The sequence below is a fragment of the Rissa tridactyla genome, chromosome 1, assembly GCF_028500815.1.
Source record: "Rissa tridactyla isolate bRisTri1 chromosome 1, bRisTri1.patW.cur.20221130, whole genome shotgun sequence".
In the NCBI taxonomy this organism is placed as follows: domain Eukaryota; kingdom Metazoa; phylum Chordata; class Aves; order Charadriiformes; family Laridae; genus Rissa; species Rissa tridactyla.
In genome coordinates, this window is record NC_071466.1 from 68,622,328 (window position 1) to 68,644,009 (window position 21,682).

At 44.5% G+C, this 21,682-nt stretch overlaps 1 protein-coding gene across 4 annotated transcripts in view; it reads right to left on the reverse strand.

The window, feature by feature from the left end:
* The window catches only part of ADPRHL1 (ADP-ribosylhydrolase like 1), a 45,862-nt gene that overhangs the window by 12,969 nt on the left and 11,211 nt on the right, over positions 1-21,682 (reverse strand). Inside the window, exons 1-7 of one of the 4 annotated variants that reach the window (XM_054185247.1) lie at positions 18,491-20,056; positions 18,087-18,307; positions 17,825-17,950; positions 15,014-15,154; positions 11,980-12,107; positions 7,766-7,898; positions 6,204-6,357 (exon numbers count right to left, since the gene is read on the reverse strand). In XM_054185247.1, coding sequence (XP_054041222.1) covers positions 6,204-6,357; positions 7,766-7,898; positions 11,980-12,107; positions 15,014-15,154; positions 17,825-17,921 — 653 coding nt within the window. In that variant the 5' untranslated portion in view covers positions 17,922-17,950; positions 18,087-18,307; positions 18,491-20,056. Of the gene's footprint in view, positions 1-5,922; positions 6,358-7,765; positions 7,899-11,979; positions 12,108-15,013; positions 15,155-17,824; positions 17,951-18,086; positions 20,057-21,682 lie in introns of those variants that run through there. The other 3 variants (XM_054185160.1, XM_054185069.1, XM_054185340.1) reach the window with 3 other exon arrangements.

Here is a 21,682-nt window from a genome sequence, read left to right on the forward strand (position 1 = left end):
TCGTGAGGCATGGTGTAGTGGGAGCATGCAGGGCTTCACATGGTCCCACATGGCACCGTCGTCTCTTTCTTCTGTGTTTTGTGGCCAGCGGAAGCACTCAGGGGAGCAAGCAACGCTAGTCGGGGTGACCACATCACCTCTGTACCACTCCTCGCTCATTTAGTATTACCGCGTCCTAATGCAAGGGCAACATCGAGGGTGTTTTCCTCTCCTGCTAGGTAAAGTGTAGGCAAAGATAAATATGATGAGAACACAGTTAGCAGGAAAACATGGTTCTGCCTCTGGGTTATAAAAACAGACTCAAACCATTAAAATATCAAAGCTGAGGAGCACAAATATGCCACTGATAGATTTTGCTATTGGTACAGGTTAGAAGTCAGTAGGTACCTCTCCAGAATTAAAAAAAAAAACAACACACAGGATTTGCATGATCCCACATCAGGAATATGGTCCTAAATCTACTTTGTGAAGCGTAGCACCACCACAACAACCCTGGCAATGTCCCTTGACTACAATCCCCTTTAATCTGGAGCAAGAAGGCTGATATGTTGGACCTACACTTGAGTTTGAAGAATCAGGCCCTTGGACAGCTGGGGATTTAGGCAATGCTTTAATTGGTGTGGATCAGTTACTAAATAAAATACTGAACTCAGCACAAAAGCTGGAGTGTGAAGTCAATAACAATAGATGGGGCTAGGAGGGAAAAAAACCAAGAGGTGTCGGCTTTCTGACACCACCAAAAGCTGGAAGGTTATTTCACCGTGCAGTGAAATAGCTTCATGCGCAGAATGCAGCCTGCATACTGGGAGGGGATTACTTTTTATGAGCAGAAGCGGAATAAAAAATTCTTTAAATTAAGCCCACATGTAGAAAATTAAGAAAGGCTGCAAAGAGGCTCGTCCTTCAAGGAGTGACAGCCTCAAAAGGCTGGGGAAGGCCCAGCTGTGCCCCACCAGCTGGTACCCCACGGACTCTGGAAGAAATTGGACCCAGCCCCGCACTGTGACATTATGGGGTCTGTTTGCAAAGTGGGGGTCTGGTCCTCGTCCAGTTGGGTAGTGACATTTGGTTTCCACTTGGCTGCATTTCAAGTGCACATATTGAAAATTACATCCCTCAGCAGTGGGATGAAGTTGCCATCTTGAATGGAAGAAGGCCTATTTATAATGACTTTGTAGATATTTTTAAAGGCCAATAAAAGAAAAAAGCGTGACAACTGGCCTGTGTCTAATGTGACAAACAATGCTTCGTAGGTTTTGATTGGGAATAACCACATTTCAGCATAGCACAGGTGCACGCTCCCACATGCACAATGTGGTAACACCTACCCTTTCCTTTACTGAATTGACCACAGCCAAGGAAGCAAGGCTCCCGTGCTACACCAAGATCCTTTTTTGTCACAAGTACAGGAATTTTCAAAATAAAGAGAAAAAACAGAATTCAGGGTATAATTGAGACTAAAAATATCCTGGTTCTCTTTCCCTCCTATAGCCAGTCTGCTGATATTTTGACTGAAACATTGCCATGGCAGAAGACTTTTTCCTCTCCTCCCTAAGAAGTGCCTGGTGTATTCAGAAACACACATAGGGCCATCTCAACCTGCATGAGTTAGTGTCATCTCTGATCTCTCAGAACAGCAGTGGAACCAGATGCCCTGCTTACCTTTCCCTTCTGGACTACTTTTTGGATACAATAAACGGCCAGAGTAAAATATGGAGTAGTCCTGCTTTCAGTGGGTCACCATAGCCAAACTACCATTGATTGTGAAGGGAAGAAGATCAGACCCTCTTTATTACAAGTAGTCAAGGTAATTAATCACTTATGAGATATAAAATTCAAACAGCTTCATTAATATATATTATTAGTGAGCTCTCTTCAGAGTTTTCTTTTTATGCTTTTGGTAAAATATATGTTAGAGCATTCTTATAAGATGCCTTCTGAAAAGTGACATCTGTGGGAACGCTGCATTGTCTTTTGTACCAAGACGTGTTGCACGGGTTGAGTGCTTGATCAATATTCACCAGCAAGCAGTAGCAGATGAGCAAACAGCTACGGCACCTTTTTAGGGCATCTGCAGTTCTTCCAAGATGACTGCACCTGCAAACCAGCGTCACGACTGTGCAAATCTGAAATGCGTTCTGTGCAAGGGCTATGGTACAATGACACTAAATTCCGAGACCATCATAGAAAATATGGGTAGTGATGAGATTGTGTTGTCCCAGTGCTTGGAAAGCACTATACTTCTGCCTTGGGGAAGGAGGGCAAAGGTGGAGGGTTTCTCAGGTTTGGGAGCACGACCACAATTTTCAACAGGCCAAGACATCATCCCTAATATTTCTTCACCACCTTTTGCCAAGTTGCATCCTGCTGTTCTTAAACTATGTGACCTATCAAAGATATAGAGTCATCTCTATATCAACTACAAACACCTATGGCCGGGAAGAACCAGGCAGGTACCCCCCATGCACAGGCAGGGGGAACCCCACGCCAGCAGAAGTCACTTCCCACCGGATGACAAGGTGGATACTTGGGCTCCTCCCTTAGGTTGTGAAATGGCCTAATGTGGACTTCAGCCTCCTTGCCCCACTGCCCCAGAGATGCTGATTTCCACTGTTTTTAATGTGCGTGGTCCTGCCTCGGCGTGCTGCTGGTTTCTGGAAGCACTGCTGCATTGTTTTCAGTGTCTGGAGAACAGACCGCTTGGACCTCCGGAGGACGCAAGGACACCTTCAGAAGTTTCCTGTCTTCTTGGCCCACGGATAATTAAGATGCATAAGACAGGCAGCTTAGTTATTTATTTATAGGTTCCTTGGTGACACTTATCATGGCAGCATCAGGGTGGCAACAGCCTGATATGCTAATGAGCGGCAGTGCAACCCTATCCCGCCGGCTGGCCCGTCCCAGGGAAACCTCTGCAGCAGCCACTGCTGTGTCATGGAGCAGAGGAGAGCCAACGGGCTGTGACAGAGGGATAGGAGCCGGAGCTCTCCCCCAGCCCTGCCCACATCCTCCTGCACCAACACACTCCTGCCTTTCTTCTCTGTTAGGGCTCCGGAAGCTGGTGAGCAGCAGTGGGTGGTGGAATCCCCTGGCATTTGCTATACGCATATGGCTGAAGGAGTTTCTGGTTTCCTGTCTCTGGTGTGGAGAAGAGAAGGTCCTGCCGCTTGATCCTGAATTACCTGTTAAATATCTGACCACCATTTTGCACAGCCTGGCAACCCGAAGGACTAGCTGCTGTGGGACAGGACAGGGCATGGGCAGGAGGAGGCACTACTACAGAGACTTCATCACAAGACAGGAGAAAAAGTGGAAGACACTGTCCAAATTGCTGAAGCTGCCAGAGATTGATGGATTGCTCTGCCTCACTGTTGGCTGGCTCTGGGGAAATGGCCACGAGCTGGGACACTTGAGATGCTGCATCCCGTAGGCCCCCTTGTCCCTGGTCATCTCCGTCGCTCCCCAGCTCTGCATGGAATTTGGTTCAAAGAGCTGCCTGTAGCTAAGGAAGGCAACCAGGAGCAGCTCTACCTGCTTGGACCAATACACCTGCTTGGACCAGTGCTTGAACCTGCTTGGTCCAATGGACAACACTTGGACCCTTTTAGTGCTGTCAGTGAAATGATGGCCAACACGCTGCTCACCTCAACAACTGCAGAAATGGTGCTCTACAAGTTCAGTCTTTGGGAACCACCTGTTAAGTTATATTATCTTATTTGTCTCTGAAACAAACTTGGTCTTCCCCAGCCTGGATAGAAGGTAAAGTGGGAACAGTTATGAAAGCTCTCCATTTTTTTTGGTGATTTTTTTTTTCTAAAGGAAGAGGAAAAGCCAAAGTACTAGAGAAAATCCTACCTTATGCAGGATATGTTCTTCTCTCTTCTCTATTGCTGACTTTATTACAGATATGCTAGAGGCATCCTAAACTAGAAGGAATGTTTTTAGAAAGTCTTGGTATTCTCTTAAATCAAAAGCTACTGATACAAATACTCCTTTTGGTTTAACACATCTCCAAAGCAAACAAGAAAGCACCTTGCGAAGCTGCAAAGAGACAACATGCTCAAACAGTGTTTGAAGTAGCTCATAGTACGGAAAACCTTTCCATATGGATATTGTCATGCAGGCTGCTATTCATAACGACAAGGATCACCTGCTCCTCTTTCTGCCACATAGCATCCCAGTGACGATTGCAGCAATTGTTTACATGGAAAAAGGGGTAGGAAAGTACTTATGTATTTTTAGCTATCTTTTTAAAATGCAGTTCAGCAGCTGGAGAAAGATAGGAGAAACCAACACCACATAGGCAATCACTCAGGGTGAAGATTAGAAAGTGCTATGTAGACCTCAGTTTCTGAACTTGTGAGGTAAAACATAAGGTTAAACAGCGGGAACAAATGCTGTGCTCACTTCTTCTGTGTCATTTCATTGAGGATTCCAGATTTGTGCCCATGCTGCTGCAGGTGCATCAGAATCTCCTTCACCAAGGTCTACTGTTTACTTTGTCTGCTGTATGCAACTTTTAACTGAATCGTAGTTTGTTGGTTTTCTTGAAAAATAAAAGAGAAAAAAAAAGAAAAACAAAAAGAGAAAGAGAAACAGAAAGAAAAAAAGGAAAAGAAAAAGAAAAAGAAAAAGAAAGAAAAAGAAAAAGAAAAAGAAAAAGAAAAAGAAAAAGAAAAAGAAAAAGAAAAAGAAAAAAGAAAAAAGAAAAAGAAAAAAGGAAAAGAAAAAGAAAATAAAAAGAAAAATAAAAATAAAAAAGAAAAAGAAAAAGAAAAAGAAAAAGAAAAAGAAAAAAGGAAAAGAGAAAAAGAAAAAAGAAAAAGAAAAAAGGAAAAGAAAAAGAAAATAAAAAGAAAAAGAAAAAGAAAAAAGAAAAAGAAAAAGAAAAAGAAAAAAGGAAAAGAGAAAAAGAAAAAAGAAAAAGAAAAAAGGAAAAGAAAAAGAAAAGAAAAAGAAAAAGGAAAAAGAAAAAGAAAAAGAAAAAGAAAAAGAAAAAAGGAAAAGAAAAAGAAAAAGAAAATAAAAAGAAAAAGAAAAAGAAAAAGAGAAAAAGAAAAAAGAAAAAGAAAAAGAAAAAGAAAAAGAAAAAGAAAAAGAAAAAGAAAAAGAAAAAGAAAAAGAAAAAGAAAAAGAAAAAGAAAAAGAAAAAGAAAAAGAAGTTGGAGAGGCAAGGTGAGGCAAGGTGAAGCAAGGCAAGGTGAGGCAAGACAAGAGGAAAAAGGGAAAAAAGGGAAAAAAGGAAAGGGGAAAAAAGGAAAGAGGAAAGAGGAAAAAGGAAAAAGGTAAAGCAGTTGTAATTGGTTTTTTCATGGGGTTTTTGTGGTGCTCAGACTTGTGAAATGCATCACAGCCTGACTGGTGATCTGTTACAACTGCTTGAAGACCTCAGCCAAAAATTCTGATACTGATACAGCAACATCTAATCTGCTCAATCTAAAAATAAAGAATGATGCTTAGAAAATAGTGTATGATTAATTTATTTACAAATATTTCAGCCAGTTATATTTAAAAAAAAAAAAGCTTGTTCTGAAGACTGAAGAAAAATAAAAGTGTAATTCAGAAATTTTAGACACAACGATGCTTTGCTGCTCCTTGGGGGTATTTTTAGTGTTGGCTTTTCCTTTTCTGGAAGCTTCTAATGTAACAATACCTTGCACCACAGTGCTGATGCAGGGATCAGCGATTCATTAAAAGCTAATCCGTGAGACATTAGATTTACAAGTGTCACAGACACATTAGATTTGAGAACAAGGAGGGACAGCAGTGGTGAAAGGATTGTCAAATATACAGAGAATATCCCCATAAGTGGGTGCTACCATTAGTTTTGCAGGAAAGCATTAGTTCCGAAAATTAATTTTGTATGTGTAATTACTGGTCACAGCTGTTTAGGAAGTGGTATTATAGCAAGTTAGACTGAAATCAATCAAAAGAGGTTTTATTTATTTTTTTCCATTTGAGATCATCTCACTGGTTTAAGCAGCACTCTTTATACTCACAAATCCTTACATCTGTAAAAAAACCACAAAGACCATAAATATCTAACCAGTCTTGAATAATTCAGCTATCTTTGCTTGCACACGATCTACACACAGCCTGTCAGACTAACTCCCGGCTAATTCCTTCACTATGAACGGCAGTCAGTTATCTACAGGGTTTGATATAGTCTTTATAGAAAGAGAAAATGGCAGAAAACGCTTTACTTTTCCTCCATGGATAGTCGGTAAAGATTCTCGCCCAAGTACTCGAGCCTCTCCCGTTGCTCCAGGTCCTGGTACAAGCCTTTGGGGACCTTGCTTAGGCCGTAAACCAAGCCGTACAGACAGCCGGCGATAGACCCAGTAGCCGCGCTTTCTCCTGCAGGTTTAAGCACAATTGCAATGGTCCCTTAGAGTCAGCTTCCCACACACAGCCAAAAACGGCGCTGCACAGGGGAGGAAATACCATGCTGGTGATGGAGCGCAGTGGGGGCACGTTGGGTCAGTCCTGATGGCTTTCGCCACCCTGTGTCCTGCCTCTGGCGGTACCAGGTGAGGGTCCCTAGGGGAGAGAATGGCACCAAGGCAAGGATATGGTGACACCTCACCAAGGCAAGGATGTGGTGACGCCTCTGTAGCGTGCCCTCCTGGGCTAGGAGTTTATTTTGTTTGGGGAAAGTCCACTCCAACACAACAGCTCTTGCAACCAGCTAGCCATCACTAGGGAAAAAGGAGGGAAGAGTAGTTGCAGGGGTCCCTGCCACATGGCAAATGTCCTGGGTTGAAGAGCGTTAACAGCACGGCATTGCATTGCATGCTTTTTTAAACATCTAGCCATGGTGAGTGGCACTGATGTTCCATGCGGTGCCTGCGGGTTTGTAGGGCTCTGCAGCAAGGGGCCGTGAGCTCTTTTGGTTTCACTATGTGCAGTTAAAAGGTTGCATTGCCAAAGGCACTGGAGACCCCACCTGGAGTACTGCATCCAGCTCTGGGGCCCTCAGCACAGGAATGACATGGACCTGTTGGAGCGGATCCAGAGGAGGGCCACAAAAATGATTGGAGGGCCACAAAAATAATCAGAGGGCTGGAGCACCTCTGCTATGAGGAAAGGCTAAGAGAGTCGAGGTTGTTCAGCCTGGAGAAGAGAAGGCTTTGGGGAGACCTTATTGTGGTCCTTCAGTTCTTAATGGGGGCCTACAGGAAAGATGAGGACAAACTTTTAGCAGGGCCTGTAGCAATAGGACAAGGGGTGATGGCTTTAACTAAAAGAGGGAAGGTTTAGACTAGATAGAAGGAAGAATTTTTTTATAGTGAAGGTGATAAGACACTGGAACAGGTTGCCCAGGGAGGTGGTAGATGCCCCATCCCTGGAGGCGTTCAAGGCCAGGTTGGACAGGGCTCTGAGCAACCTGGTCTAGTGGAAGATGTCCTTGTTCATTGCTGGGGGTTCGACTAGATGACCTGTAATGGTCCCTTCCAACCCAAACTATTCTATGATTCTACAATTCTATGATTTTGGAAGGGGAAGATGCCAGCCCTTTACTAAGGCATATTGGATTTACTTTTCATGCCCCTCTCAAAACTGTAAGACTTGGAGCAACATTTGAAAAGTGGTGCAAATGCCTTGTGTGGCAGCTGCCGCCAGAAGAAGGGGGTTCAGGGTGTAAAACCAGGGGTGCAGGTTTAACGGGCAGCATGGCAGATTGGCCAACAGTGGCAGCAGACGGCTAGGAGGGCTCTCCCACACCCCTGGCAAGGGAGCGGGATGGGATTCTCGGGGCCCTCACCTCCGTGGAACATGGAGCGGTTGCAGAGCTCTGTCCAGTCCCCACCACAGCCCAGCAGGGCGTCGTAGGCAATCATGGGGGCGTCGTGGCCTCGTCTCCCACCCCGGCCTTCAGAGCTCCACCTCCGGTACGTCTGCGGGAGAGACAGCGGTGTCAGGGTAGGGCACTTGAAAGGGGGATGTGGGGCTGTGCCGGGGGTGGCTTCTCCCCTGCTAGGTGGGAATAGCCCCTGGCACAGGGGAGCCACCACAGCCCAGGTGATGCCTGAGGGGCAGGTATAAGCCTTCGTCCCAACTTAACGCACCAAATTCTCAGCAGGCCAAGAACTTGGCTTGACTTAAGCAAGCCAAGAATGCCAAAAAGAAGATCCAGAGAGATTCCAAGTTCACACCCCAGAAATTCCTTATTATTTAAAAAATTAGCATGAGTGAGGACTGACTTTGTCAGTCCTCTTTCTGCCTCTTGGAAATATTCTCAACTCCCTTGTCACACATTTGCAAATGTTTTAATTAGCCAAGTTTTACATGGGGGGTGAAAAAGTTCTGATTCAGTAATTTCTTTAGGGGCTCAATTTCAGACTATGTTAATCTAAGCCCCCTTCTCTGACTATGTCTTGACAAACCCTTTTTCGCCTCTTCCACAAGCGTATATTGAACAAGAGGGAAAATAATTTGCAAATGTAAGAAACATTTCTTCCCCAGGAGAAAAAAGAAGAAAAAAAATCCAAACCCCACATCTAGGTTTGCAAAGGAAAACTGGATTTTCTCTAAGAGGAGGTACCTCCAGAGCTCACTTTTTCCTGTCTGAAATCCCCAAATGAAATCAATAGTGATAAACTTATAGTAAAAAAAAATACCTTCCTTTAAAGGAAATGGGCAGCTTAATTCCCTGAAGTTACATGATGGTAAGTTGAATTGTTGCTGCTTGGCTGGCTCTTGGCTTCTGCAACACATATGAAGGGTTTGCATTTCTGCCTATTCACTTCCACCTCAGCCATTACCTGGTTGTGGTTATCTGCACGTACATCAAACTAGGCAGAGCTGGACTACAGCTTCACTTTGCTGCTTGCTTTTTGTTTGGTGTTTGGTGTTTTTGTTTTGGGTTTTTTTGGTTCTTTTTTTTTCAATCTAGAGAGTTTATTTATGTCTTTATGCTGTCCTCGGACACATGCAAACTTTCTGGCCTTATTGCTGTGTTTTGGATGCTGGTGGAGCAGTACTGACACACGTCAGGAGGATGGGGCCAGTCTTTTTTCAGTGGTGCCCGGGGACAGGACAAGAGGTAACAGGCACAAACTTGAACATAGGAAGTTCCATCTCAACATGAGGAGGAACTTCTTTACTTTGAGGGTGACAGAGCACTGGAACAGGCTGCCCAGGGAGGTGGTGGAGTCTTCGTCTCTGGAGACGTTCAAAACCCACCTGGACGCCTTCCTGTGCAACCTGCTGTAGATGACCCTGCTCTGGCAGGGGGGGTTGGACTAGATGATCTCCAGAGGTCCCCTCCAACCCCTACCATTCTGTGATTCTGTGTAATACTACCAAAGGCAAGAGGACTAAGCGTGGAGGTGCTATTCTGGGTGCGCAGGCAGGCAGCTCAAGTGTCGCTCCATTTAGCCGTTTAGGAACACTGATGCTCTGCACGCGTCTGGTGTCGTCTCGCCTTGCTGAAACAACTCTACACTAGGGATTGCTGTCCTGCGGATCGAGCCTGGAGGCACTTAACTGCACCAAGGCTGCATTTATCAAACATTTCAAAAGCGCCACCTCCCTTCAGGTCCTGCGCCTTGGTGCAGCCCTGCGGTGTGACACCAGCCCAGCTTCCCTCGGGCGGGCAGGCAAGAAGCGGCAGCGCAGAGTGCATGGACAGAGGTGTCAACACATACTCCCTCCTGCTGAAGGCACTGAGCTGCTGCCAAGCCTTGGAGGTAATTCACACTTCCCCTCTTTGCTTTAAACCCCTGTAGTCAGTAATTACAGCTGCCTCTGACTTCCTCACCCTCCAGGAGCTGACCCACTGCTAGCTAGCACTCCCCTTCCATCCATTTTGCTTCCCTTTCTGGGTCCTTTCTCAGTGATGCTTTAAGCAACTCCGTCTTAAGGGGACAAGGTCCTCAGAGTCTAATTGGCCTGGGTGACTTTGGTTCGGTTCCTCTCTCGTTTTGTCACACATGTTGTGTCCAGCCTGGGAAAGTGAGCAGGGTGAGCGATAGGATGAGGGGTAGCAGTTTTAAACTGAAAAAGGGGAAAATTATACTAGATATTAGGAAGAAATTCCTTACTGTGAGGGTGGTGAGACTCTGGAACAGGTTGCCCAGGGAGGTTGTGGATGCCCCATCCCTGGAAGTGTTCAAGTTCAGGCTGGATGGGGCTTTGAGCAGCCTGGTCTAGTGGGAGGTGTCCCTGCCCGTGGCAGGGGGTTGGAACTAGATGGTCTTTAAGGTCCCTTCCAACCCAAACCATTCTGTGATTCCATGATTCTATGACTTGTTTGCAGAAGCAAAGCTGATGCCAAGTGCAGTGCAGTTTATGCCTATTTGCTGCGTATCTAGCATGTTCCAAACACGTATTACTGAAAAAATATTTATCCTACATTGGCCCATCTTGTATTTATACATTCAGGAAGGGGTAATTTGTCTTTTATTCCCACATTTCTAGTTATCCCCAAATTTAAGCTGTATACCTGCTTATACAGAATGTAGTCTTTGCTGCTTAGCATTTTGAGGTGTAATTTTTTTGAAAGGGGGAAATTGCCTTTGCAATGTACTCAGATCAATCCAAGCCAAGTTCAAGGGCTTCACTTTCACACCTTCTGCAGCGGGTATGTGCCTGCAGAAGGGTGTTCCTGGTCGAGCGGGAATGTGTATACATCTGTTGGCAAGAGCAGTGCCAGATATTGGTGCTTTATTAATTGCCTGTACAAAAGCAATTAGCTATACCTCCAGACACAAGTGGCCAGGTAGTTTAGAGGGAGTGCAAAGGAAAACACTCCTGGGAAACAGACAGGCAGGATGGTTACCTCCTCCTCATTTATTCTTTCCATGGCTACAAGCATGCTTCTGTCAGGCTGTGGCCTCTGGCTGGTGGTGGAGTTTGAGCGTCAAGCAACATTTTCCTTTCTTATGTATCAAAATAAATAGCTCAATAGGCCAAACTAGTTGGTCTTGGGCAACGAAGGTCAATTTTGTTTCTGCATTAGGAATTCATGCAGTTCTTTCTTGAAATGATCATGGGGAAATACTGTTGAGTTTGATCTCTCCTAAAGCTCTGCTAAGACTCCCATAGAACTGGAAGGAACAAAAAACTAGGAACAAGCTCACAGCACTGAATTAATAAAATAAAACTAGGAGGAGAGCTATTCTTTATGTTTAGAGTAAGCAATTTCTTATTATCCACAGTCAATCTATCTTCCATTGACAATTTTCACTGTGTAGAAGAGCACCTAAAAATATACAAAGTGACTTCTCAGAATAGAACTGTGCTTTAATAGTCTGGAAAAAAGGACTGATTTATGGGAAAAGGTGACAAGAACCACATACTTATTGCTTGGCTGCTAAGTGGAGAGCTTTGAGAGGTGCCAGCACGTATCAGAAAGCTGTAAACACCAGGGAAGAAGACACATTATTTCTCTTGAGTTAATAAGATACAACCAGAAGTCATGAGGCAAAGGCAAGATCATGTACGCTATAAAATAGTATCCCGTGGGACGTGGTGAAACACCATCTCTCGAGACACTTAAAACTAGCCTGGGCACAGCCTGTGTTGGCAGAGCATTGCTTAGGACGGCTGTCTTCTATTCGAAGGACCATATCCAAGTCCAGCTCCTAGCACTCGGGGGGATTTCTGTGGGACCCGGGCCACAGCCCCATTAGGCTTTCTTGAGAGCGAGACGTTTGCCTTTTCCAACCCTCAAATAGCCGTGGCTTAAATTTTGTACTTGCTCTGGGCCTCAACACATCTGAGCACTAAGTCTGCCTCTCTGCACCGTTTCCTCCCATTGCAGCAGCCGCAGGACCGGGGGCAACTCCTTTTTTACATTAACACATGCCTGAGCCAAGGATGCGAGTTGTTTTTTCTTTCTTGAAATGCTAGAAAAAAATCTAAAGACTTCCTGACTGTTCTGGCACTGGAAACAGTTGAAAAATACTGGTGTTTCTCTTTGAAAATACACCTCTGTTCGGAGCCTTTCCGAGCGCTTTCTGAAGTTGCAGTTACCTTTTCTCGCTCCTCTGCGTCATAGTTGTCCGGAAAGACAGCTTTATTCTGATTCTCCTCGTTGATTTCTCTCTCCTCCAAATAAAACTGCCACTTGGCTTCGAAGTAAAACCAGTGCTCCTGATATTCTGAATGCAAAAGAAATTGGTGATGTGGCATTTCATCTCGGCAACATTTTCAGTTCTACTTTAGTACATTTTAAAGAAAATGGCAGTATTGATTGACCTGAAAAATTGGGTATTGTACAGTAACATACTCTAAACGGGCATATGTACTAAGTATGCATTTTAATATGAAGTGGGACTTCTAACTGGAAACAGAAGACGTGAAAGAAAGAAGAAATTATTTTCAGAATCTTATGCTATTTTATGGTATATCAACATTACCTTAAGATACATCAAGATGAGATTTTTAGAGAATTTACTGAGGCGCATTCCACGGAAAAGATAAGAGTCAACAAAAAGAAAGGAAAAAATAAATTCTGTGGCAATTCCTATATTCCTTCATTCTGATTAAAGAGTAACTAAAAATGCTTGCATGTCCTAAATACAAATTGCCTCTTACCTCAGTTACCAGTTTTTATTCACATAATTTCTCTAGTATTTCTGTTCCATTCTCACAGTATTTCTGTGTGTTTTTTCAGGAAAAGGCAGATAGGAAAGACTAAGGTTTCCATTTGCTTCTAATACATATCAAATGTAGTAAAAGGGATAAATAACACACACATCTGCTATCTGTGTCCATACAAATAGGCCTTTTTTAAGAACCACAGGTCTTTCTCCTTTTTCTGTCACTTTAGGAAGAGCACCTCTAATAACATTTAACTTTGCACGTGTGAATAATCTTACCAAATTCAGCACATTTTCAATCCAATGCTCTGGTTCAACCTTTTTATAAAAGCTTAAAGAAGCGCATAAGTCACCCTGACCTGTTAAGCGCACACATACGCACCTGTCTGCAGAATTGGGGCCTGAGTGAAACCCCCAAAAGCCTGGGAAGCCGATGGGGTAAGGAATTAGAAATCAGTGAGATTCACTGGTGACCCTCTTTGGCAATTAAGATTTTTAAAGCGGTTCAACTCCACGGTAAAAAATCCAAGCTGCCTTATAGGACCTGACACTTTCACAAAGTTGCCGGTTGCCCAGCCCCAGACAGGGATGAGCCTTCAACCACGTGGCCCTGTGTGCCTGGGAATGCCCAGCTGCCCTTTTCCTGAGCCCATGCCCCAGTTCTGCCTGATTACAGGGAAGCCATTCATTAGAACCCTAAAAATAGGGGAGTGTTTAGAAAAACAGAGTGAAAGTGCACTCACAGCCATCAGGCCAAGGAGAGCATCTTGAGAAAAAATAATCACACAGTGTTGTTGGTTGAAGTAAACTACTGGCATCCTGGTTACACCAGCTAGTTCCAAGACTTCTTTTAAAAATGCAGGTGACCTGAGAGGTTTCTTTCTTTGTGTTGTGGGTTTTTTTTCCCCTATTTCACCCATGACTATAAACCAAGAATGCCTCGAAAATGAATGTTTTCTATGTAGCATCTCAACAAGCAATGAAGTGTCATTATTCCAATGCACAGGCTTGTAAACAAAGGAGTTGCAGGAGAATTTTGGTTGTGTGGCCGACCTGTAGCACGGTCAGAAATCCCATGCCACTAGCCCTAGCAAGTCTCTGCCCCATCCCTTGAGCCCAGCCTGAGATGACGGTCACATTCAGGTCCATGGGACTATCTGGCAAGTAATCACAACTGAATATCAGAGGGGGCTGCTGAGTCGAGCCCTCTGCGACCGAATACCGTGTTTGTTATCCACGGGGGATAACGCAGCTAAAAAAGAGTTTTCTAAAACTGGAGGACTCTGTTTGGCAGGATTTCTTTGCCGTGCATCTCACCAGCCAAGGAGCTTAACTTTAATGCAGGAGACTTTTCCCCCTACCAAAATAGGACGAAGCTCAACAATACCGGCACTAGCTGGAGAGCATGCCTCAGGAGTCCAGCGCGCATACCTCCACGCCGAGGGCTCCTGCTGGGGTGGAGTGACAGGGACCTGCTGCAAAGCCGCTCACAGAGGAGCTCGCTCACACTAATCCTGCACCTGCTCCTCATAGGTCTCGGCTAAAAAAATCCTGGTGCGCAATGAGGCGCAGACGAAAACGCAGGGCCTTTCAGGAAGGCTCCCTGGGGCTCCTTTCAGATTTTAAAGCAGCAGCTTCCCTTCCCAGGTAAATCTTTATTCCCGAGTGTTCTTGAGTAAAGATTTCCATTGAATCCAGTCTTTCTCAACAGCCATCCTTTGAGACAGACAGAAAAACCTCTTTCCTCGATGTTTTAGTGTAATGATACTCGTTTGTCCACAACAGGTCTCACCATTACAAATGGTTCACTCCCTGGCAAGAGGGGACTAAAATACCTTTGCCCTGAAGACCACACGCACTAGTAAAGGAGCAATATCAAGTTCAGTAGTTGCGTTACGCTCAGTTGTTTTAAAACAAGGATACAACAGGTTGTATCTTATATGTTTGTTCACAAAAGCAACAAGTCAAATCTGAATTTGCGGTCAAAAGCTAACTCTCAGTCAGGAGGCATCTGCAGGGGAACTTCTCCTGGCAAAAATGAGGAATGTCAGTGTGTTTTCTTATGGAAAATATTGGACTGTGCTAATTGATGGAAGGGAGCTGCATAATTCATATCTCAGCAGTCTGTTTGCCTAATAACCTGCTGAATATCATTTCCTCCCTCCCCCCTGCCCAGCAATCTTTGAAGGCTTCCTAAAAATAAATCTGTGCAGTAGGGCATTATCATTGCTATTTCTCTTTGTATTTTTGCCATCAATATGCCAGGCACCTAACGGACGGTAGAAGAAGGCAGTGTCACCCGCGAAGAGCTTACAGGCTGAGCAGAAAAGCAGGAGGACGCACAACGGAGATGGGAGAGGGGCGGAAGCAGCAAAAATGGAGAGACTGGGGAGTGATGTTTCGTCAGTGTTTTTCTAGCCAAACATACATTTAAGAAAATAACTCTTTCAATTCAGACCCATTACCTGCCATGTGGCGAATGGTCTTCTTGCAGTATTCTTCAGCCATCGGCACAACCTTCATCATCTCTCTTCCCCACTGCACAAGGGGTTTCCCTTGTATTGCGTACGCCACAAAGAGAGCTGTGCATAGGGACCCTAGAAAGCCTGGAATTCATAGACAACAATGATTACTGAGGCGCGGTTTGGGATCTTCCCATCCTTGTCACACCCTACATAAAATCATTAGTGGAATGCCTGAAGGCTGTTGGGTAAATTAATGAACGTACATAACCTACGTCTGCCTGTTTGCAGGCTGGCTCATGGCACGTTGAGATTCTTGGCTGATGTGCGGTGCCCGCTAGTTTACAACTTATTTTACATAGAAGAGACCTTCTGTTCTCAGTGGTGTAACATGACAGAAATTGATGTAGGGGTCAAAAATAAACATCATCCACTAATGTAATACTGAAAATCTTCTAACTGAAGTCACGTGAAATAATTGACTTGCACAAAGTGATCTGATTACAGGCTGTATCACCTTGCTTACAGAGTCATCCAGCTCAAGGGCTGTGGTTGTTAGATCTAACATTGTTTCTGGCTCATTTTACTCTAAGAGGACAAGTCCATGCTTTACTTGGACAATTGCTTCTTTCCTCTAATGGGACAAGGCCATGTCCCCTTAGAGGACAGAGGCAATTGTCCAAGTAAGACATGCTGTCTGCCTGCCTAGCTAAGTCTTCCACTTTGGATACAAACATAATTAAGATGAACTTTCTGTTAATGGGCGCTCAACGCTTCCATGACGTCAGAAACAGAGGAGATCATTTCTGGTATTTGCTTGTGCTCTTGGCATTCTGTCAAAGGCAACAAAACCAACCCAGTGCAACGTGCAAAAGAAGGTTAAGAAAACAACTCAGTCATTGAAATAAACCCCAGGTGAGCAAAGTATTGATGCGTGTGTTTCTCTCGGTGCATGGGTCCAAAAGCATTCACTCATGCATAGAGGTAAGCATGAACTTTGTGTGTTTTGCTGAAGGTAAAACCAAATTATTTTAGGAGGTTACAAGTCCAGCAGAGAGGTTTACTCATTCTCTCTGCCATAAGACCTGCAATACTGGGTCAGGCCAAAGGTGTGTCTGACACAGGATCCAACAGATGCTTTCAGAAAGAATTAAAAAAACAGCTCAAAGGGTCTCACTCGGATAGACGGCACCTAACCCAACTGCTGTAAAGATCCTGGAGTGTCGCTTTCAGCGTGAGGGTGGCAGCAGAGGGTTTAGAGGGTGAAGCAAAGAGCTAGCAGGGGGCAATGGGTGGTGAAGAGGGTGATAGAGGCTGGGTCATGCCCAGAAGGTTTTGAGGGGCTGGCAGTCTCTTCTTGCCCACTCCCCAGGTAGCCCCATCCCCCTGATGCTATTGCCCTACTCCTGGCAGACCTCACGAAGCCTCCTGCCCCTCACCGGGGAAGAAAGCAAGCCCTAGCCGAGGTTTCTGGCTCTGCTTATTAATGCCAATACAGAATGAGCCTAATTGGTTTGGCTGCTCTGCTCCCCAGAGCTTCTGGACTAGCTTAGGGCCAATTTTAATTACACAGCTCAATTGCTTTTAACAGCAACAGCCCTTCTCATCCGCTTGCCTGATCCCTTTTGAACCCAGGCGTACCCATGGACTTTGCAGCTGCCTGCAGCAGCGAGGGCTGCGGCTTAACGATGCACGACACGGGGAAGCATTTCCTTTGTCTGTTTGTTTCAGCCCTGACTGACACGTCAATTGGGTTTCCCCTGTCTTTGAGTTATGAGAATCACAACTGAGGTTTCCCTGGCACCTTTCAGGGTGGTAGTGAGGTCCGTGGTGGCCCTTCTACCTCTCTCCTTCCCACCTCCCCACTGTGCCACTCTTTTCCCAGCTGAAAACTCCTTCTGGGTGTAATTTCTTCCTCTATGGAAGGCGTTTGATGACTTGGATGCTCCTTGCTGCCATTTTCTGACTCTAGTAAGTCCTTTCTGAGGCAGGAGGCCCAGAACTGCAAGCAGTCTTACTGCTGCTAATGCACCATGGACTTTATATATAGGCTTAATGGTATTTTCTGCTTTGCTTTGAATTCTTTTCCTCTAATTTTATGCCATCCTGATGGCTTTTCTGACTGCTTCAAAGCCCTGACCATGTTGAACATGTCACCATTCATTATGGTTCTATTTATTGCTGTCGAAAGCAGGCGGAATGAATACCCGCTTACATAGCATAAAATTGTCAGAATGACAGACCTAAATATTCAAAACATTAAATCTACTGATTTATGTTGTTTAGAGAATGCTTCAGATTGTGTCCTAAAATATGCGGCATTAGATTTTTTTGGCTTTCTACCTTTACCTACAGTGATTGGATACGATAAAACCTGTGAAGAGAAAAATGTTATTATCCCCTGAACCATAAACTTGCATGATAACAGTGAGTCACCTAGATGTACACAAAGCCTAAAATTTGATCAGGGCAAGTGACATGAATATGTTTTGGACAAGATGGGTTGTGTTTAGTTATTGGGATTCTAGGAGGGAAGGCTCCTATGCCTGAGGCCGCTGTTTGTGTAATAGACAAGCAAATATGTAAGCTTACATAAATAATATACACATGTATATACTATACAAGCAAATATATAAGCTTACATAAGTAATATATACAGGTACATACTAACCAAGCAAAATTCAAACCAAGGCCTTGGAGTCTGCCAAGCAGAAGCATTTTAACCAGGTGAATTCACAAGAGCGATGTTAGTCCCCGTGGAAGCGAAACGCATCATTAGGGACCTCAGCGCGCCGATACGTCAGCGGGCGTTACCTGTAGGATGGTTATGAGTCATTCGTCCGCACTCAATGCTCACTTCAATGAGTGACTCCAGCCTCTCTGGCTTCCAGTATCGCATACCTAAACACATGGCTTTTGTGGCTGCTCCAAATCCAGAACCTAAAGTAAAAAGATAATGCAAGCATTTAAAAGGAGACTAATGATACGCAAATATGTCGGTGAAATGCGAAACAAGCGCATTTTATTAATTCAACTCGTGTGTGGGAACTTGTTAGGGAGTGGGAAATTAGCATACAAAGTGAGTTACAAGTTTTGAAAGTTTCTTGTGAGGAATTTCGCTTCTACACGTTCCGGTTTTACAGGTACATCCCAATATTCTCAAGTGCTACAAAGAGCGTAGTAGGTTCAGAAAGCAGCACACTCTCTTGTTCACAGCACTTGCTTGATTCATACTCTCGTGCCATCTTTACTCATTCTTGGCTGACACCTCTGTTTTGCTTGCTCCAGACGCCAGCACTGGAAACAGAAGTTTGAGAAACAGATACACTTTTACTATGCCCTTATTTGAGTAGTCTTCATGCTGAAAGCACACGATTTAAAACACTTTATGTGAGTATCACAGTTGATCTCACAATTTTAATGCACGTTTCATCCTGGAGAGCCCCACAGGTAGTTCACAAAATAGTTTCTGCTACATACAGAAATAATGTGTCCAAAAAGAAACTAAAGGCTACAGAGCCAAATCCTCCAAAGTTAGGCAATGTCAGAATGGAGGTTTCCCGTGTGACCTGAAGTCAGTGCATGTGTGCACTCTCAGTATGGTACAGCCTGCGCTTCCTGAGCTTGGTCTTGGGAATTTCTACCTTGTGCAGCATGGAGTTTATTTATTGAATAGCTAATTCACTATTTCTTTTAATCCTCAGCACTGAGTGCATGAAACCAGGTGCTCAACTTTTAAACACTTCCTTGAGTGGAGAGTTAAATTTGCTAATGAGTTTCTCTGCAGTACTTATCACAGTAATATCAGGATCCCACAGAAGTTTTAATGAGCTTATCTTCACAAGGCACCAATGAGGTGATTATCTCCCCTTTGCAGCTGGTGAGCCAGTGCCCAAAAAAGCATTAACTCATTGCAGGCACCCACCCTGAGATGGATAGGGTTCGATTTTTCAAAGTACTTGGCATTTTTCAGCGCTGTCTTTGCTCAGTCACACGTCCCAGTGACCTTGGGTATAGCTGAGAGCAATCAGCATTTCTCTACTTGGTCCCTGGAAGATAAGGGGCATATTTATGCCACCTAATTTTAGCCTCCGTGGAACCTGCATCAGGAGCAGTCTCCCTGTCTTTCCCAGACAGGCAGTGTGGAGAAAGGCTATATCTCCATTAGCCAATACAATGGCATAGTAGGAGCAATTCATTAGAGTGAATTCAAGCAGCAGATGCCGAGGAGCCAGGGTCAGGGCTTTTAGACGCCTATCTTGAGAAGAGCCCTCAGCCACTCCCCTGGGCTGTGCCCACTGTGGGTGCAGAGCACCAGGGACTCTCTTGGAGCACTACTTGCCATTTAGTGTCATCCCAAGAGGCACCAGCTCGGGCATCCCAAGATTGTGACTGTGATGAAAGTGTGGTAGTGGAGATGGCAGGAAGATTTACTTCAAGACAAACCGAAGCCTGAGCCAAACTAACATAAGCCACCCATTGGCCTGTCCAGGTGCAACACAGACCAACGAGGGTCTGAATTTCAAGAGAAGGGCTCTTCTCCCCAGAGAGCAGCTATCCTGAGCGAGCACCCTGGTTAGGTGATCTAGTTCAGTTAGCTGAAGACATTTCTTCGCTTCCACCTCAGAGACTAATGTGCAAATTTTGCCTGCAATAACTCTCCCCCAAAAGGCCAAACACCTGATAAATGTGACATGAAAGGTTTTGCAAAACACCATTTTATTCCCTGCAAGCTCAGAGCTTGCTTCCTCATCTCTTGGTAACCTTCCTGATAGCAATGAAAGGGGCCCTCTCCAGAACACCTTTGGCCACTGCTCCTCATGAAAAGGCTGGATACTTGTTCTGCAAATAGTGGGATTGCTCCTGTACCTCACATCTACTGCAGCTGTAGTGCCTGGTTGTTAAGGAGTCAGGAGCAGATAAAACTGTATGCCTATGCCTCAAATCACACAGAAACCACAAGTAAAAGTCAGGAAAGAAACACAGTCTTCCAGAGTACCAGTCAGCTTAACTGGGAGAACATATCTTCTCCTGCTTGCAAGACTGAACTCCTCATTAAACCATCTGCTGCCATAGAGCAGAAGATGAGAGTCATCTTCACTATGCAGTCCTGGTTCATCCGAAGGACACAATCTGTACTAATTATCCAGGAGGGAAGGGTGTTGTGCTACACATAGCTACTAACTGAATAACATCTCTTAGTATATCCAAAGTGGAGGATACACTACAGTAATCTGACTGCTGGTCTGAAAGAGCTTGTATTTGCAACTTCATTGTGTTCCTCCAGTCTGGGAATTTATATTGAAACCTTCTGCAGAATTAGACAAGCGAACTTGGTAAGAAAAAATTCCATTGCATGGAGTAACATTAAGCCTAGACGGGCCTTCAAGTGATTAGCGGCTGTTACCTCCCACGTCTCGGTATCTACCACTTGAATCAATGAAGTAAGGGGCAGCAAGAATAGTCCAAGCAACAGGTGAGAAACATGTGTAAGAAGATAAGGACTGTCCTCTGTGATCAGACTAAAGGTCTACCTAGTTTACCACATCTGACAGTGGCCAATGGAGAGGACACTTAAGAAAAGGTAAAGTACAATGACACTGCCCCTTTGTACTAACTAAGCTACTAACTAACTAACTAAGCTAACTAAACAAACTAAGACAGTTTATCTCCCTGATCCAGAAGGCAGCTGGTTATTCACCTTTCTGCTTAACAACCCTTGAAGGATTTACCTTGGGTGAATTTGTCCAGCTTTTTCTTGAACTCACACAAACTGTAGCATCTGCAAATTGGCATTGGAAAATAGTCGTGCAGCTTAATTAGGTGTTGTGTGAAGAAGTCCTTCCTTTTGGTTGCTTTGAACTCATGATCTGCCACTTTCATTTGAGGTCCCTAGTTCCTGTGCTGGAGGAGACTGAGTTTTCTCTGTGTGTCATGTCCTGTCCCATCCCACACCCCGCCCCCCCCACAACATGTATGACTTTTCATTTATCTGCATCATTTGGTTCTGCTACTGTGCAACAGTAGCAACTCTTCCACAACTCTGTGTCATATTACCTTTGAATTTTTTGACCCACTACACACTTGCGTTTGTCAACACATTGGACAGAGGTCCAGCACAGAGATCTCCTTCTCTATGGAGAAGACAGACTGCAAGCTCCTGCTCTTTATTTACTGTCTTTTGACTAGTTGATTGTCCTCAGGAGAACCTTTCCATCATCCTGTAGCAACTTAGTGCCTCATTGCTTAGTGGCTCAGATGAGGGACCTTATTGAGCATCTTTTGAAAATCCTAACAGACCACCTTCACATCTTTTTCCTCCTCTTTCTTGGTTACTTCATGAGCTTTCTAATATATTTCTGATGTGTCACTTCTTTTCACAAAAACTGTGTTGACATTTCCCTATTACATCATTTTCATTCTTGCATGATGTTCTCTCTTAGTATGTAATACCTCAGTGTCCTTTTCTTTGCTCTGCATCTGTAGAGATCAGCTTACTTGCTGCCAAGCCCTGAAGAGGATGTGTCTTACAGACCTGCATGAGAACTTAGAGCCTGGCCCCTTTATCTGCCGTCCCTCTGTGGCTTAACCTTCCTTTTTGCTCCCAACTTTCTGCATTTAACTCATACTTTTTCTTCATGCTCCCCTAGCAACGCCACCAGCAAAAAGGCC